This window comes from Chenopodium quinoa, unplaced genomic scaffold, assembly GCF_001683475.1.
Source record: "Chenopodium quinoa cultivar QQ74 unplaced genomic scaffold, ASM168347v1, whole genome shotgun sequence".
NCBI lineage: Eukaryota > Viridiplantae > Streptophyta > Magnoliopsida > Caryophyllales > Amaranthaceae > Chenopodium > Chenopodium quinoa.
The window spans coordinates 2,439,797-2,457,178 of NW_018743033.1; the positions used below are offsets into that span (position 1 = coordinate 2,439,797).

The following is a 17,382-nucleotide window of genomic DNA, read 5'->3' on the forward strand; positions in this document are numbered from 1 at the left end:
GTTAGCCAATTTCCACTCTAGGCAGCTAGGCCTTAACAATCATGCCAGCCATTTCGAGTCATACCAGCCATCCCAAGGGCTAGACCCACTTGCCGTGTCATGCCGAGTCATGTGGCTCACTGGCCACCTTAAGTTTTATCTTATATATTTATGTAGAGACCAAATTAATCATTCCAGCACACAAGCAACCAGTGTTGTACACATAGTGCCAAACCGATCTTAGCAAAATGCATCCAAGCCATGGCTTACAGATATAGTTGTACAAGTTACAGAATGCAAGAGCAGCAAGTACAGGGCAGTCGCAACTGGCACTTTAAGTTGAAGATCCACACAGAGAACTGAACTTTGATGCTCTATTTTAAAGGAATATCATATATATTAGGAAGAGGAAGATGTTTCTACCATAGGAGCTTACAGATTAAAAAAGCCAAGAACCTAAGAAAAGGTTTACTTCTGTATACAATAGGAGTGTCCCCCAGCAACTGACATTAAGAACCTACGTTAGCCCTACTAATTAGTTACAGAATAGATACTATTCACAGTTATGATCACAGATGCAGAAATCTGACTAATACTATCAAAGGACCTGCTAAAATCAAGGCTGTTCTAGAACTAACTGCAAAATTGCACCCAACAAATCAGGTATCGCTCCAGCTATCATCCTCACCATCATCGCTCCCAACAGCCTGCATGACACAATGGTAAAGATGATGAATATGATTCATAATGTTCATTTAATGTTCATCATGAGTTAGCAAAGGAGTATAATAGTATATTCATGCCTTTGTATTGTTATATCAGACATGTAAATTGCAGTTGCTCATACAAATGGTAAATCATCTTTAAGCTTTTAGGAGTATAAATTAAGAGAAAAGGCAGACTAATTTATAGTCCAAGTGTGTTTATATATGCTTCTACTTGCTTGATTGAAGGAAAAGCTTATCCCCACAGTAAAGTCATGTTCAAAAGGAAGCTCCATCATGTCATCCACCTACCATCAAAGTTCTTTATTTTGCGCATGGCTGATGAGGATGTTAATTCTATGTTAAATACATGCCTCTATGGCTCATTATGGATGGGTACGGGAGATTTACATGAGGGGCACAGGAAGGGGAAAAATATTATGCACTTCTGTTGCTTTTCCCACCATCTCTAACAGCTTATGTGCTACACCATAGAATATGCATGTAAATGGTTTCACTGCAATGTGCATGCATCCAAATCTACATTTCATTAGCATTCCATACCATATAGGCCAATTTATTCACAACCTACCAGAAGTTTTTTTGCTATCAGAATTTAAAATGGATGATGCTAGCATCACATTCCAGTGCTTAATAGAAGAGAATATCATTACCTGGCGAATTGCATTTGCCTTCTGCAGGATTGCAGTAATCTTATTACTGGTGGCAGGAGTAGGTGTATACATTGACCGTGTTGGTTCTGTACGCTTAAGATTAAAGGACTGAACATTCCAAGAAATATGAAATTGTCAGTTAATAAGAATAGAAAATGTCATAGTTGGACTTTGCTGCACAAATTCAATAATAACAAGTCTATGATAAGATGCCATCGCACATATATACTCTTAGTCTATGTTCTCTACCTTTTCAGCTGGAATAAGGGTCTGAATTAAATAAGGGTTTGGTATGGTCAGATATAATTACCGAATTAGACATAATTGACCATACTTGTACACTAATATATAAGAAAAAGTATAATTAAGTGGTGTTTTGTTAGTCTTAAAGCATATTTTCCAAGTATTTGGCAATAAGCAAATGATAAAAAGGTCTGGTCTGGTCTTCCTTTATCAAGTCTGATTAGATGTGGTCTGATTCCAATAAGGTGAAGAAACATATCCTTAGTTTCTAACTTTACAATGTCAAAGTCCATAAATCATACTTAGTCACACAGCCTTTTTAGTAGTTGATAGAATGAGGATAACAGTGACAGATGTTGTGTTAAAGAAGGAAAAATGAGCGATGTGATAAGGAGAATAGGAAAGTTCACTTAAAATAGAAGCACAAATATTTAGGGACAATTTAAAAAGAAAATTGTGGAAATCATCAAGGAATGCAAAGAGTACCAAAGTTGGATGAGGGGAAAATGTGTAATGCACAGTATGAAATATTCGGAATATCAAAGAGTCAAGTTTACTCAGAAAGTGGTGCCACATGCCTGCATGAACTCTCAACTGCTAATAATGATCAATACATTAGATCTTCCATGCATTGGGTCAATCCCACCACAAGTGAGGCTGCCCAACCCAAAGACTATTAAGCTGTTTTGTTTAGTGGATGTTGGGTAGAAAAGCCTTGTTTGAAACACAAAACCTAGAGGCATTTTTATTACGTTAGATGCGCAGTAAACTTTTTTAGGTAAATGCGCTCCTCAATGATCATACCATAAAATCCTATACAACACTCAATCAACGTGGAGCTCTTGCACTCCTTCAACATTAATCACAACTACTGAATATTCAGTGTCACATTGCTATTATTACTTTCATTCAGGCACTACAGTACAGTCAGCTAAAACAACTTGCTCAAAGTTCAACATATGAAAAAAGGTTTTGTCAAGAGCTAAAAGTCTAAAACCATCTTTTACAGACTAGTAATTTAAAATTAAAGGTGTCATCTTCAACAAGCTTTATACTGAATAACCATATTGAAGTAATGAAGTATGATGCCATGATGAAGTCGGTTCAAATCAGAATATAAATCCAAATTGTCAGGTTTAACTCACTAAGGTGGCAGCCTGATTAGGCTCGGAAAAGGGCGGATTTGGGCAAGCCAAAAACATTTTTTTTGTTAAAAACCTAAACCCGGCCCAAAAAGCCCGCTTTGGCCTGACAAGCCAGCCACTTTTTTGCGGGTTTGGGCATGACATTTGATGTTAAGCCATTCCCCAACCCAAATTTTGACCACCTCTCTCCATAACTTTCTTTCAAGTCTTGTGTATTATATATATATATATATATATATATAGCAATTCCAAATTCACAAAAGCAAGCCCATGATTGTTTCTTTATGATACAAGCACAAGAATGTTTTCATACATAATATCCGTTCTGCTCACAAGGTTTTATTTGAAAAAGTGATATCAAAAAATTGGACTTACTTTTGTTCGGATTTGGTGTAGAAAATCCCCTTTGTCATCCAAAACTTTATCTTTTTCGGCATGATATGGTTGTTCTAGTCCAAACTTCTGATCTTCCACCTGTTGGATGCACTAGAAAGATCACCATCACATAAAAAGACAAAATCCAAGCAATTTGAAGAAATATGCATTACAGCATAAATTAAGAAACTCGACTGTGTTAAGTGAGCTGAGATATGCCATTATCACCTTCTTAGGTTTTGTAACTGTAGCAGACTCCTGAGTTGTGCTCATTAGCTTAGCTGAGTCAACCTTAGCTGGGTGAGCAATGGCATGGTTTGAAAGCTTAGGAACAAAGGATTGACCCAGACCAACAGATTCCTGATCTTGGTTGTCTTCTACTTCATCAAACAATAATCTAGAAACCTGCCACTGCATAGGTGGGAGAGGTGGCTCGTGTATTGGCTCCTGTAGATGGGAAGAATCTATTGGAGGATTTAGACACAGTTTCATTTCTTGACAACCAAATGGATTTTTGGCATCCAAAATTGGTAAGCCAAATGAAGGGTGAGACAGCAAATGCGCATTGCTGACAGATGCAGAGCCAAAATGCATGTTTCCATGATCTGCTTCTTCAAGCTGGGGTGAGACTGAGGCTGAATCTGCTGAAGTGATTCTCTGCAATCCATTATAAAGTGTGTGGTCGTTACTTTCTGTGGAATCGCCAGACTCCCACTGTTCAGAATTTGAGTCAGATAGATGACTGTGGGATTCATCTGACATGTAGGCATATGATCGGCAAAAAGTATCATCATCAGAATCTGAACCAATATCATTTTGCAACTTAGTGGACTCAGGAACCAACTGAAATGTAGGGAAAGCATCTAAAGTGTTTTCATAGTGATCAACCCCCTCTGGATATTTGAGCTTTAGTCTGGACGTATCAAAGCCATCAACAGGTTGGAAAGAGATCTTCATATGCTCAATAGGTGGTGATGGTGGTGAAGAATTTACAGGAGAGTTTAACTTTCCTTTCAAGTTAGACTCAGGTACTGAGTGCAAAGCAGCATCTTGGCATCTATTATCAAATTCAATAACTTTTGAGGGACTACTAGTTTCATGTGCTTCATAGTAACCCAGTGACCCACTCTTACGCAGACCATTTTTCAGCAAACCACGACTAAGCACGGATAACAGTGACGATCTATCTTCACTTGCACCAGGAACTTTAGATGATGTATTTTTCACATTAATACCTATTTGAACTTTACTTTCAAGAGACATGGCATCACCATTATTCTGATCGCGGATCACTGGATGATTACTTAAGTTAATCTTATCATGGCCTGCAGATGTATCATGTGTCTTCTTCAATCTTTGATGAGACAACTGTTTAGAGGAACTAACATCTTCAATGTAGTTGCCTAATTTACCACCATGCTCAGATCTATTTATTGATGAAGCCAATTTTCCTCCAGGATCAACCTTCTGCATGGCATCAAGAGTACATTGACCAACTTTCTCATCATTACTTGTAGGAGTAGATCCCACAGCATTAGGCATGAACACAACAGGTTTTGAAGGCGCTAGTCCAAATAAAGTTCCATTTGTCCAGAAAGCAATTGGATCGGAGGTGGATGACCCAGCTGATACTTCCATATGTGGTCCACAAATAATCCGCCTGTCACCACCTGCATCAGAACCAGATTTTGGTATTTCACAGACTGCAGGTTCTACATTTATTGCTAAATCAGTAGCACAAAAATCAAAACTCTGGGAAACATTGCATTGGATATCTGACTGGCTGATTTTCACAGACTGTTCTTCAGACAAGCATGATACAACATCCATATTCCGGCCAGCTACTGAATCTGGCTTGTCAAGGGATGACCAAGCACGGTCTGGAGACAACGTAGTGGCTGAAGACACAGAACTAGTTGACCTCTCTAACTTTCCTAAACCTTGGGGAACATTGGAGAAGGTATCTGACTGGTTGATTTGCACTGACTGTTCCTCAGATAAGCACGTTGCAACATCCATCTTCTGGCCTGCTGTTGATTCTGGCTTGTCATGGGCTGATTTAGTGCTGTCAGGAGACAATGTACTGGCTGAAGACACAGAACTAATTGACCTCTCTAAATTTTCTAAACCTTCAGGAACATCGGAGAGGATAGCTGACTGGTTGTTTTCCACGGAATGTTCTTCAGATAAGCACGTTGGAACATCCATTTCCTGGCCTGCTGTTGAATCTGGCTTGTCATGCGCTGACCAATTATGGTCAGGAGACATTGTATTGGCTGAAGACACATAGCTAGGTGACCTCTCCAAATTTTCTAAACCTTTAACGTTGGAGAGGGTAGCTGACCCGTTCGTTAGCACCGACTGTTCTTCAGATAAGCACGTTGCAACATCCATCTTCTGGCCTGCTGTTGATTCTGGCTTGTCATGGGCTGACCAAGAACGGTCAAGAGACAATGTATTGGATGAAGACACAGAAATAGTTGACCTCTCTAGATTTTCTAAGCCTTGGGGAACATTGAAGAGGGGAGCTGGTTGGCTTGTTTGCACTGACTGTTCTTTAGATAAGCACGTTGCAACTTCCATTTTCAAGCTTGCTATTGATTCTGGCTTGTCATGGGCTGACCAAGTACGGTCAGGAGACCATGTATTGGCTGAAGACACAGAGCTAGTTGACCTCTCTAAATTTTCCAAGCCTCTTCCCTTGTGATCATAGTATTGATTTGTAATTTCTAATGTTTGTCCATTTGCCACATTTTCTCCTAGCTCATCTTTAAAACCTATTGTTAGTACTTCCTTTTTCACTTCGGTCTCAAAATCACTTTCAGACTCTGATTCAATTGTATTGAGTGCATCAACAAAATTTTCTGTTCCGCTGTCAATATCATCAAACTGGTTCCACTCAATCACTTGCACCTTGTTTCCACCTTCGGTAAAAGTATCCACTTGACTAAGATTTTCGGTATTTTGTTCTTCCAGTTCCCAGTGGTTCCATTTGATTAGTTTCGTGCTATTTCCATCTTCAGAAAAGCTATCCATCTCACTACCATGTTCTGCAGTAATTGTATCCGATTCCGGGTGGGTCCATTCGACAACCTTCATATTGTTTCCACCTTCAGAAAAGACATCCTCTTCATCAATGTGTTTTGGTTTGACGGTCTCCAAATCCTGCTCGTTCCATTCAATTACTTTTACATTGTTTCCACCTTCACAAAAGGAATCCACTTGGCTAACGTGTTCAGCATTGATTGTTTCTGATTCCTGCAAATTCCAGTCAATTGCTCTAACATTACTATCACCTTCTGTAAAGGCATCCACTGCACTAACATGTTCAGAATCAATCATTTCCAATTCCTTCTTAGCAATATCAAAATTAGCCTTAAGAAGATATTGAGCCTCATCTGTTCCCTGCCTCCTGTACACTCGATCACTTATTGAGTTTTTCATAATAGCTGATTCTGGAAGTTTTTGGTCTTCAGACAAGTCCGCCACAGGAGTGCAAGATTTTAGATGAGGTTCCAAATGATGCTTTGGAAGGTCAAAGTTTTCCTTAGAAAAATCACCTTCCCCAACTCTATCATTCGGTCCAGTTGGCTCCATGAAGTTCCCAGAACTAGTTCTTCTCATGTACCACACATTAGCTTCTAAATTTGGATTACTTCCTTGTTCAGATAACTCGTATACTTGATTGGCACCCTCTTCATTGACAGGCTCAAACTCAAGCTCATGAATGGAAGTGTTAGTCGCGAGCACTTGTCGAGTATCCTCATTCTCATAATCAGCTTTCATAGGCTCAACTATTTCCAGCAGCTCATCCCAGGTGGCACTAGAAAATCGAGGGACAGTAGCCTCGACAGCATGACTGCAAGGTTTATCATCACTGTCTATGGCAGGCTGCTCATCAAGGTATGTTGATCGACTAGTATTTACATTTGCATGCGTTGCTAAAGAAGAGAGTCCCTTATTCTTTGTTTCCTCAGGCTGTGTAGATATGGTTGGATGAGAATCATATTCAATAAAATCCATGCCATCCTTTGAGCCACGTGAATCTGATTGATCTCCCAGATCTGATTTGAATGTCATGTCAAAAGTGGAACCTGTATGTGATGGAGAAGATTGCCCATGGCCTGTAGAAGAGAATTGCATCCTGAAACCATGAAGAAGTATGAGTGTTAAGCTCAAAAAAGTAAAATAATTTTTAAAAAATGGCCATTTTGCATCCCGAGTCAGTCAATGATTTTTTGCTAACAAAAACAGGTGTAAATTAATGGTTACCTGCTGCTGCCATTCAGAGTTGGTGCAGACTTAGAGAAATGTCCACTCCGTTGCCATGATCTTCTTTTCTGTAGAACATGGATGTTAAACTAGGTTTCTTGATATGTTAGTAAATAACAATGTACTGAAAAAAGATCAGTAAGTTCCTAAAGACTAAAACTGTCTTAACATAAACATTTATGAAAATTCTGAAATTTAGTGGCAAAATATTGTGAAAATCTGGATGCAAGTAGTTCGTGAATTAGCAAAACTATTTTCAAAGATAGTTGACTATCACTGGAACATGGTCATTTTTCTGATATTTCATCGAAGACTAAAATTAAAAAACAAGTACTTTTTTTAGACGAGAAAAACGAGTACTTTATACCAACTAATCCTTTGTGAATTCATCTTTACATTAAAAAAAAAAAATGTACCTTGATTTTCTGAGCTTTTCTTTCTCGTTGAGATTTCTCACTGATAGATACTTCAGAACAAGTTGATGCTCTCTTGAAGAAAGCTGGATCTGAGTATCTCTTCAAGCAAGATCCAGGGCCACCAGAGTCAAATCTGAGGACAACAAACTATGCATAAGAAGCACATTGATTAGAATCAGTACAAGCTGTTTCTTAAGCCAATTTCACCTGTCAAGTAACTGCAGACGTGGAGGTTCTCTGCTCTCTTCATATGAATCCATGATAAAATGTGGCAAGTCATCACAGACAAATAGATTTCGCTCAGTTCTGATATAAGCATGCCGTTCAGAGCCTGTAAAACTGCAAACCTTGAGACAATTTCCGAAGGATCAAGTTAAACATGAAAACCAATCAAGAAAAAGGTCGTCTTCTTATTTTTTTTATCTATATATTTTTGGGGGAGGAAATAAACCCTTTAAAAAAGTCAGTATAATGAACCATTTTCAAGCTAGGGGATGTTATTCATTTTGTATTTTAATCTGGTGCACTAGATTGAAAGTCGAGCTCTCTGCTACCACATCACCCTCAGAAAATTAAGGGATAAAAAGAAAACTAGCATTGTACAGCTGCTGATTCAAGGAAGCCCACATCACAAAAAGGAAAATAAGCTTGAAAGACAATCCATATTTTGTCCCCCACCTCTTTCTTCTAGCTGAACAAAATAGATTGTCCTCAAATTAATAACTTGTCTTTAAGAAAAAAAAAAATTAATGGGAGAAATGTTTCCCCGTATAGAGTAGAGATGAGTTCCCAAGATGCCAAACTACTCACAAATAGCTTAAGAAAGAGGGTTCTAAATCCCTTTTGTTTAACTTAACCAGCTGTATACTAAAATCATAAATTCAGTTTGTAAACATGCAAACAAATTTATGTTTCTATGAGGGATAGATGGGTATTCTAACTTAATGTAAGAGTTCTCGTTCTTGCCAATTTGATCTTGGGCAGCCCATAGAACATGTTGAAGCATTCTAAGGCCCAAAGAGTAGAATAAGTAATTTATCATCTACTTTGATCATGAGATAGACACCTTCAAGAAGACAAGAACTTTCTCAGCTAGAATTCTTGAAGCAAACTCTCCAATACTATCCTTCACACAATTCCAAAGGACCAGCCAGCTCCATCTCCCTGAATGTTGAGAATTACTCTATTAAGTCTACTTGTTCCTCAATAATAACTCCAATTTGTGAAAGTGCCCCCTTTTGTGGTGGGGAAACACCTTGAAAGACAAAGCCTAAAAAGTAGGACCTTCATTGTACTTTCTAGTGAGAGAGTTGAACTTAGGCGAGTTGACTAGCCTGTCCTCTTTTCTAAACTTTTCTTTTTTGTCAGCTTCCTAACCTTCCCATATCCTACCATATGCGCAAAATCAGTATATAAAAGTTCACAAACTAGTAAATTACTGTCAGACATATCCTACCATATGCGAAAATCAGTATACTAAAGTTCACAAACTAGTAAATTACTGTCAGATAACTATTCAATATATGCCTTACGAAAAATTTCTATTACTTCAATAGATACATAGATACAATAATCTAGTCATAGTAGTCAGCTTTGCTAACACAATCCTCCCCCCCCCCCAACCCCTTATGATAAAAACTGAACTTCCAAAGAATGTGCCCTTATGCTTTGACATTCATATGTGATGTAAAATTATGATCACCCACATCAAACATAATATCCAATCAGCAGAGTAACGGTAATAAGGTTCAGAGATGCAATTACAAACAGATTTGATACTCGAAACAGATCATCCACAATATCTAAAGAACCCAAATGCTGATTGGGAACAAATCAGATTCACGGGAACTTTTTATTTCCCAGGCAGTAAACAACATATATAAGAGAGAAACATACCAGGTGTATAGGCAAATTGTAAGTGGTCTGTTTGTGAAAGTATAGCCTTCTCAAGTGAAGGAAGTGAAGCTTCAATCCTTTGAACGCGATTAACCAATTTACGGCTTCTAGATGAGGTGGAGGCAACCTGCTCTTGCAAACCATGAAAAACTTCAGCTGCAAATCTACACATCCACAACAGATGAGGGAGAAAAAGTCAGAAATTCAGCTGCAAAATAGGTGACCATTTAATAGTATAAAAGGACATACACCACTTTCTTCTGGGTGAGCTGCTAAACAGCACAAATCATTTCAGTACAACCTGCTATACTACTTTAGAAAGCAGTAAATTCGTCTTTTTACTTTCTTTCTTCCAGACTTGTATTATAAAGATGAGAAAGGGAATCAAGTCTGAATTGGTAAGGTAATAGGCTGAACCAGTGTTACATAGATCACCAGTAAAAGATTGGGTAGGGGTACACAATTTGCCACAAATAGGCCAAAATGTATCACTTAATCACTTTCATGTATTAATTTGCCTTTTGCCGTGTGCGGTTAATAAGGGATTAGCGAATTAGGTAACTATGGGCTGAACACAGGATTTCATGCTGGATTGCTGGGTGATGGTGGTCTCTGTAGAAAAAGAATAGCACGGTACACAGATGTAAAACATAAATCAAGTTCCCTCACAATAAGAACACAGCTATGTTACTTCGACACCCTGCTGTACGACGGCTATCGCGTGTCAGATACTCCAACACTTCAACATGACACAACACGCAAATATGCAGTCGCTTTATATGAAACTTTAGAAAATCTGGAGTGTGCGGACGATCCGTCACCATTTTGAACACGACACCCAAATCCGATTATGAGCAACATAGGAAGTTAAGAACAAAGGGATTTTAGAGGTTGAGATTTTACATATAGTCAGAAATTGTGCATGACAGTCTCCCTACCATTGACAACAGTCAGGAACAATATGATAGCCAAGTTTGAAACAGTCAACAACAAATTTATCATAGCACCGCTTCTGGAAACAGCCTCCCTACCATTTTAAACTTGTTATAGGTAAGATTGCCACTTTGGGTGTGTCTTCACCTCCCAAGACCCCATCTAAGCAAAATTACGCTGAGATTCTTTTTATAGTTGTATATTAGTATCTTAGAGACCCAAATTTCACCTTGCTCTTGGTCACAAAACCTATATGGTTCAGCATATGTCTAGATTTAGTTTGAAAATGCTTACTGTAAGGATCATCGCAACCTACAACCTACTATTTACTCCAAAGGCTTCTGGGATCAAGTACCTTGTATTAAAGTACTTAATCCTTGTTAGAGAAGACAGCTGAAGCTTGACTATTTACTATGTAGTGTTTTTGCTTAAAACTGTGGATCGATAACTTATCACCCATCTCTATGCTGCTCTTGTTAACTATTGTTTTTTCTTCTCCATCTATGCTTCCATTACTCATAGTCTCATAGATGAGTAATTTTTTTATAGAGCACAAGACTACTCCACGGTGTATGCCACCAACCCGAAACCCAAAGCCAGGGAGAGGGAGGTTGAGTGACTTCAGTAACTCTGCTCATTTAAACAAAGTACTATAACAGAGTAAGACTTCTCATGACTCAAGAGCATACGCATCAGCTGATGCGATTTCCTTTAGCTCCCAACAAAGCCCTACTCTGTCAACTACTAAAGGGAGAATGACACCCTAGTTCTTTTGGACTGAAACTGAAAAAGTAAAAAATTATTACATAAGAACAGGGCCTAAGATGCTTTATCGTCCTTCCCTAAAATATAGAACATTGCTTTCCTAGGTAATTTCTTCCATAAAGAATAACCTCTCATAACATATTAAGATTTAGATATTCATGAAATATTAACATTGATAAGGATGAGAAAGATTTTATATGCAGATTTTTTTATTGAATGAGCACATTTTTTTAAGTAAATGTGCAAAACATGACTAAAATTCAATGTTCATGTTTTTTGTACATATTTCGTTTTTTCCGAAAATCTAGAAAATGGAACCAGGTCGAAATTCAAATTAGCACATTTAGTAGAAAATATATGCATATTCATCCTTCTCATTTTAAGAAAATATATACTTAAGCTGATCCATATTACTCCGTATTACACGCAACATACCCTCTTGAACGAATTCAAGAGGAAAAGATGGGTTGTTGCAACAAATGAACATTCTTAGTGTATCTAGGAAAGAGATAACGGAGGAGTAAACTCTTCCAATTAGTCAACTTTAGACTCTTGCCTGTACCTATACTTTCAATTCTTCTATGACATCTTTCTCGGTGTGATTTACTGGCTAACCAATTTAATCTTGTTGTATGACTAGTATCGTGGCCTCTCGGTGAGAGGTGTATTCGCATTCTTCTCAATTGCGTAGATTTTTACTCATGCTTTATATAATAGATTAATTTCATAGACTTTTGCAGCCTATGAAGTTATTGTAAACCTTTTCACCGTAACAGTTATAAGAGATGATGAAGTGATTCTTTCAAAAGGAAATCTATGTTGATGGTTTTGACAAAACTCATTTCAAGTAGGGCTCCAAAACCACAAACTTGTCCCCTTTCTCATTCACATGACCTTTTCAACTCCAAGATGCAACTACACTAATAAGCAAAATTATTATTTCTATGACTCTAGGTTATAGCCAGAGTATATATCATTTGCTTGTTAATCATAGTTCAGACTTATCCCAAAACTATTATTTCCTTTTATTGTCTCGCAAGCGTAATCCGGATAAAAAATAAATCAAACTTACAACCCTGATTATTAATTAGGGTTTTGACTTCCATAGGCTACTCCTAATCTATGTAAAAATTTATCAGGTGTCCAAAACATATCCTGTCAACAAAAGAACCTAATGCAGATCAAAATAAAAATCAGTTTGTTTTGAATTTGTGTGCTTTGTGGCAATTCCATAGCGTAGAGTTGGTTGGAATTGTGGTTATTCAATAATCCAACTTCGTCTTTTTAAGACTACCAGAACCTCAAGAAATCTAAAAATTCCTTTTTGCACACCTTGTCTCCATACCTTATTCTGTGGTCAAAAGATTTTTCTTTGACATTATCAATCACCCAAAACAAAAGAGAAGGGGCTTCCGGCAATTCTTGTATCTTTAATTGTACGAACATTTACAAAATATTGAAATTTACTGACAATTTTGATCATGGCTCTATTTAGGAAATGATTCTGGCATTTACAAAAATCGAAATTTGCTACTATTTTGATCACAGCTTATTTAGGATATGAGGGTAGGCAGTAGAGTCCCTACACTTAGCGACTCTTACGCAAAATTGGATAATAATTTTAAGAGAACTATAGATGACATCATTGCATCTAACGGCCATGATAGTTGCCTTATTTGCCACTTAGAGGTGTTCGAGGGAATGAGGGGCAATGAATTATATGCTATAAATGGTTTAATTTTTGAGGTGGAAAAAATCAAAGTAACCCCCGAATGCTCAAAGCTTCCTAGCAAGTTATTATCTCTCACTGGCTCACTGTGATCCTCTCGCCTTCATATAAATTCTTTTTCGCTGTTGTAAGATTTTACATTCATATTAGGACAGCTAATCTGGGACAATCAAGCTTCCCATACTAATTCAGTCATTCACAGGACCACCAAGATCAAGTGATTGTAGATGGGACAACAGATTGTTCACAAATTCAACCACAACTCTAAATTCGTCATAACCTCTCCCACCAAACACCACCCTCTCAAAACTTGAAGGACATGAAAATTTCTCAAAGGAACAAGTCAATTTAACAGAGAACTCCTATAACAGACTAAGTCCCCTCATCAAAACAAACTACAGCATGACTAACACTTCTGAAACAAACTGTCATTACTAGTCACTATAATGATTCAAAATGATATCAAGCAAACACTCCACCTCTTTGCTTTTCATTAAAGCATATCAGCAATCTCTAAGGTCTACTTTGTTTGGAATTATCTCACCCACAGGCGAAGCAACTTTCATGAGCTCTGTTGCATTCACGCTGAATTGTCATTTGTAACTCCCAAAACAGCTGTCAACCCCAAAGCTTTAGCTTTCCATACCACAACAATCCTACAAAGGACCACCAAGCTCAAGTAATTGCATGCAAAAGGGACAAATCAATTTCTCATTGACGTCGTAACCTCAACCATCAATGCTTCAACAAACCATAACTTCAATATTGCCGCATCCACCCAGACAGTCAGCCACCCCATCCCCACCCCCATCCCAAAGAAATTAAAATACTATAAAACCAATATACCAGAGCAAAAATGAAGCTAAAATTTTTACCTATACTCGAGTACAAAGTAAAAGTTCCTCAAAGGTAAATGATCATTTGCATTTCAATAATAAACCCAGAATTTACACATGCACATGACAACAAAAGCGGGTCTCAAGTCTCAAAGGCCAAAAATCCTCTCTTTTAGCCTAAACAAATGAAAATAAATGCTACAATTTCTAACAAAATCCATTATTTCATATTATAACATAATTAATTTTCATGTATATAGTAAACAAAATCTACCATATTTTTTTACAAAATATAAAAATGGAAACTTTAACTCTACAAAATCCACAACACTAAATTAGAGAAGAAAAGCAAAATCATAATAATAGAAGGCAGAAGAAACATACTGTGCAAGATCACCTAATTGGCGAAGAACGCCAACAAGGCCAGCAACAGCAACACCATCAAGAACAGCTTTAGGATCTTCAGACTCAACCGCGTCTTTGTATAGCTCTTCAACTCCCAAACCATATTCATTTTTCACTGCAAATCTCACCAACGGCATCTTCTCCTTCAACCCCAGAAGATAACAGCTACGACGGCGAAATGGGGATAACCCCAGATGATTTTATCAAGAATTGATAAAACCTCAGATGAAATTAATGGGGAAAAACAGAAATTAAACTAACCCCAGATGATTTTAATGGGAAAACACAGGAATTCAGCAAACCCCATATGATCTTAATGGGGAAAAATAGAAAGTAGACTAACCCCAGGTGATTTTAATGGGAAAATACAGAAATTGAAGTACCCCCAGATGATTTAAATAGGGAAGAACAGAATTTGAAGTAACCCCAGATGAAATTAATAGGAAAAAACAGAAATAAACTAACCCCAGATGAAATTAATGGGAAAAACAGAAATTGAAGTAACCCAAATGATTTAAATGAGAAAAACAGAAATTGAAGTAACCCCAGAAAAAAATTGTTAGGGATAACCAGAAATTGAATGAATCAAAAAGATGGTAATGATGGATTACTGTACGAAGTGGGGAAATTGATTAAGATTTAACAAACAATGCAATAAATATTAAGAAGAGGAGAGAGAAAGTAGTAGGTAGCAAGAAAGGAGCAGCTGAACTGCAAATTAAAAGATGGATTTGTTGGTTTATAGTATTTGGAAAGAGCAAAATAGTAGAAGCAAAAGTAGTACAAATTCTACTCTAAAGCAACAGCTGCTAAGCTGATGATTTTAATGGGGTTGTTGTTATTGCCAACTCTACAAGGTACAAGGTATTCCTTCTTAATCAATTTTTTTGATTTTGGATTTAATTTTGTTTTTACTTTGTGTTTTTTGGAGCGTTATATTTGATTATTTGCAGCAACTGAATAATATAGAGTACTATAAATGTGGGGTAAGGTAGAGACAATGCTGAAAAGTATTGCTCAAGTGAGCTCATCTTTTTTGTGAAATTATGACTTGGAACATTTTGCCTTCTTTCATGGGTCGGGGGGGAATCTCTTCTATCTTTCGAAAAGATTTTATGGTCGTAGTATGGATCTATGGCCCTATGGGTGGTAATGAGTCTAGTTTGCTCTCGAGTCTTTCAAGCTAGATTTGAGATTTTCTTGAGCAAAATTTTCACATTATAATTTAATTTACAAGTGTGTTAACTAATTTAGTTGATTAATAACGTCTTTGGATGATAACCAAAACTTATTTTCGAATCTCAACTACATAATTACTTTTATTGCTCTTTCTACACCAAAAAAAAAACTCTTAAACTTGTGTAATAGTAGATTTAATTACAAGAAACTCAAATATGATTTGCAATTTAACAAAATATAGTTATAAGCAGATTGTAGCATTAAGGAGCTAGTTTTTCTTTAGCTACAATTTTAAAATTGAGCTAAATTTTAAATGAATTTAAACTTCAAATCTTAAGCTTAGAAAATTGTGGTCATCTCTTCATCAACTCGAATGTTTATATTACAAGGTGTGCTGAGTAAAGCAACCTCAAGTTATGGTATGGCATCTCTTTGTTCTTTTTTATTCTTTTTCTTAATTTTTTTTATCCACCAATGCAACAACTCTTTATTCATTTTACTACATTTTGAGCTTGTACGATGTATTAATGTCGTGCACATTATAATTTAACAAGGATTTATGTCTTAAAATTCATAAAATGCTACATCTCTTTATATGAGTCATGTTCAATAAGTAAGGGGGTATAATGGTTGTTGGCTTGTTGCAAAACAATTCTTTGATTTCATCATAGCCTAATTTTTCTTCCTTCTCTTAAATCATTTTCTATATATGAATTTGGAGAATCACAATTCCGTCACCAATAATAATATCTCTCCTTGATGCACCCTTTTCTACTCATAATTGTAATAGTCTTAGAGACCTTGAAGGCAATCATATGCAAGCATCTCTCGATTTTTTAAGTTATTCACTAATCACATAATTCACTTCGACCATCATCGGTTATTTATATATAAAAACATAGTAATGTTGGATCTTGTTAAATTCATTTCAACTTATATTTTTAAAGTATTAACTTTTTATAATTTTTTATTGACAATACATTAAGGGCTAAACTTAATTGTGCATTGACATATGTGCACAGTAAAAAAAATATAACAACCAAATGAAAGCAAAAGAACTAACAATAATAGGTCATTTTCATATGTAAGTGTTGCAATTAATAATCTAGGACAATTGTATAAGGAAAATGATGCAAGTAATCCGGATTAGATGGAGTAATTTAAAAACTTTGACATTTTTATTCCAACATATATACAAATTATTGATGTCGTATTTATGCAAAATTAGTTGGATTAGTCAAAAATTATATTTTTCACTAATCAATTTTGTTGTTATAGTTTTAACTTATACTCTTTCACTGTTTTCAAAAAAAATAAAAAAATAAAAAAATAAAAAAATAAAAAACTTATACACTTTCGTTCCTAAATGTCTACAATAGTTTAATGTTTGAGCTATTCAAATACTCGTTGAACTCAAAGTCTGACATATATACAAAAATATACATCATTATGTACAATATTTTTGGATTAGTCTTGATGCATATATTCAAAATATCAACTATTGATATTTTCTATAGAGTACTAGTATATAATTAGAGGTAGGTATTGATGGTCAAATCTAAAAATTAAAAATTAATAAATGTAAAAATCAAAATATTACATGTATAACGTACTAGGTAAGTAAATTGTAACGGAATGAGTAAAATTTTGGTGGTCCATGCAGCGACCTTGACATCATCGAAGCTTTTATTTGACTGAATTTACTTTAAGATGAAAGAGTAGTTTGTTACTTACTACTGAGTTGCTATAAACGATGCCATGCCCATATCTATGCATTTACTTTTATATTATATATGGTTTAACGGTCCTAACGCATCACTTGTAAGTTGGA

The 17,382-nt window shown here is 36.3% G+C and overlaps 1 protein-coding gene across 2 annotated transcripts; it reads right to left on the bottom strand.

Annotated features, from left to right (window-relative positions):
- Positions 1-241: 241 nt before the first annotated feature.
- LOC110730594 (SCAR-like protein 2) lies at positions 242-15,298 on the bottom strand. 2 transcript variants are annotated; one of them, XM_021910416.1, is made up of 9 exons: positions 14,352-15,298; positions 9,705-9,868; positions 8,016-8,139; positions 7,809-7,941; positions 7,393-7,460; positions 3,349-7,264; positions 3,121-3,219; positions 1,358-1,465; positions 242-686 (listed from the first exon to the last, which is right to left on the bottom strand). In XM_021910416.1, exons 1-9 carry the CDS (start codon positions 14,507-14,509, stop codon positions 639-641), a joined length of 4,818 nt encoding a protein of 1,605 aa, XP_021766108.1. In that variant the 5' UTR covers positions 14,510-15,298; the 3' UTR covers positions 242-638. The 2 variants fall into 2 exon arrangements, with proteins under 2 accessions (XP_021766108.1, XP_021766109.1); XM_021910417.1 differs by lacking the exon at positions 14,352-15,298 and having other exon boundaries at positions 8,016-8,147; positions 9,705-9,794.
- Positions 15,299-17,382: the final 2,084 nt, after the last annotated feature.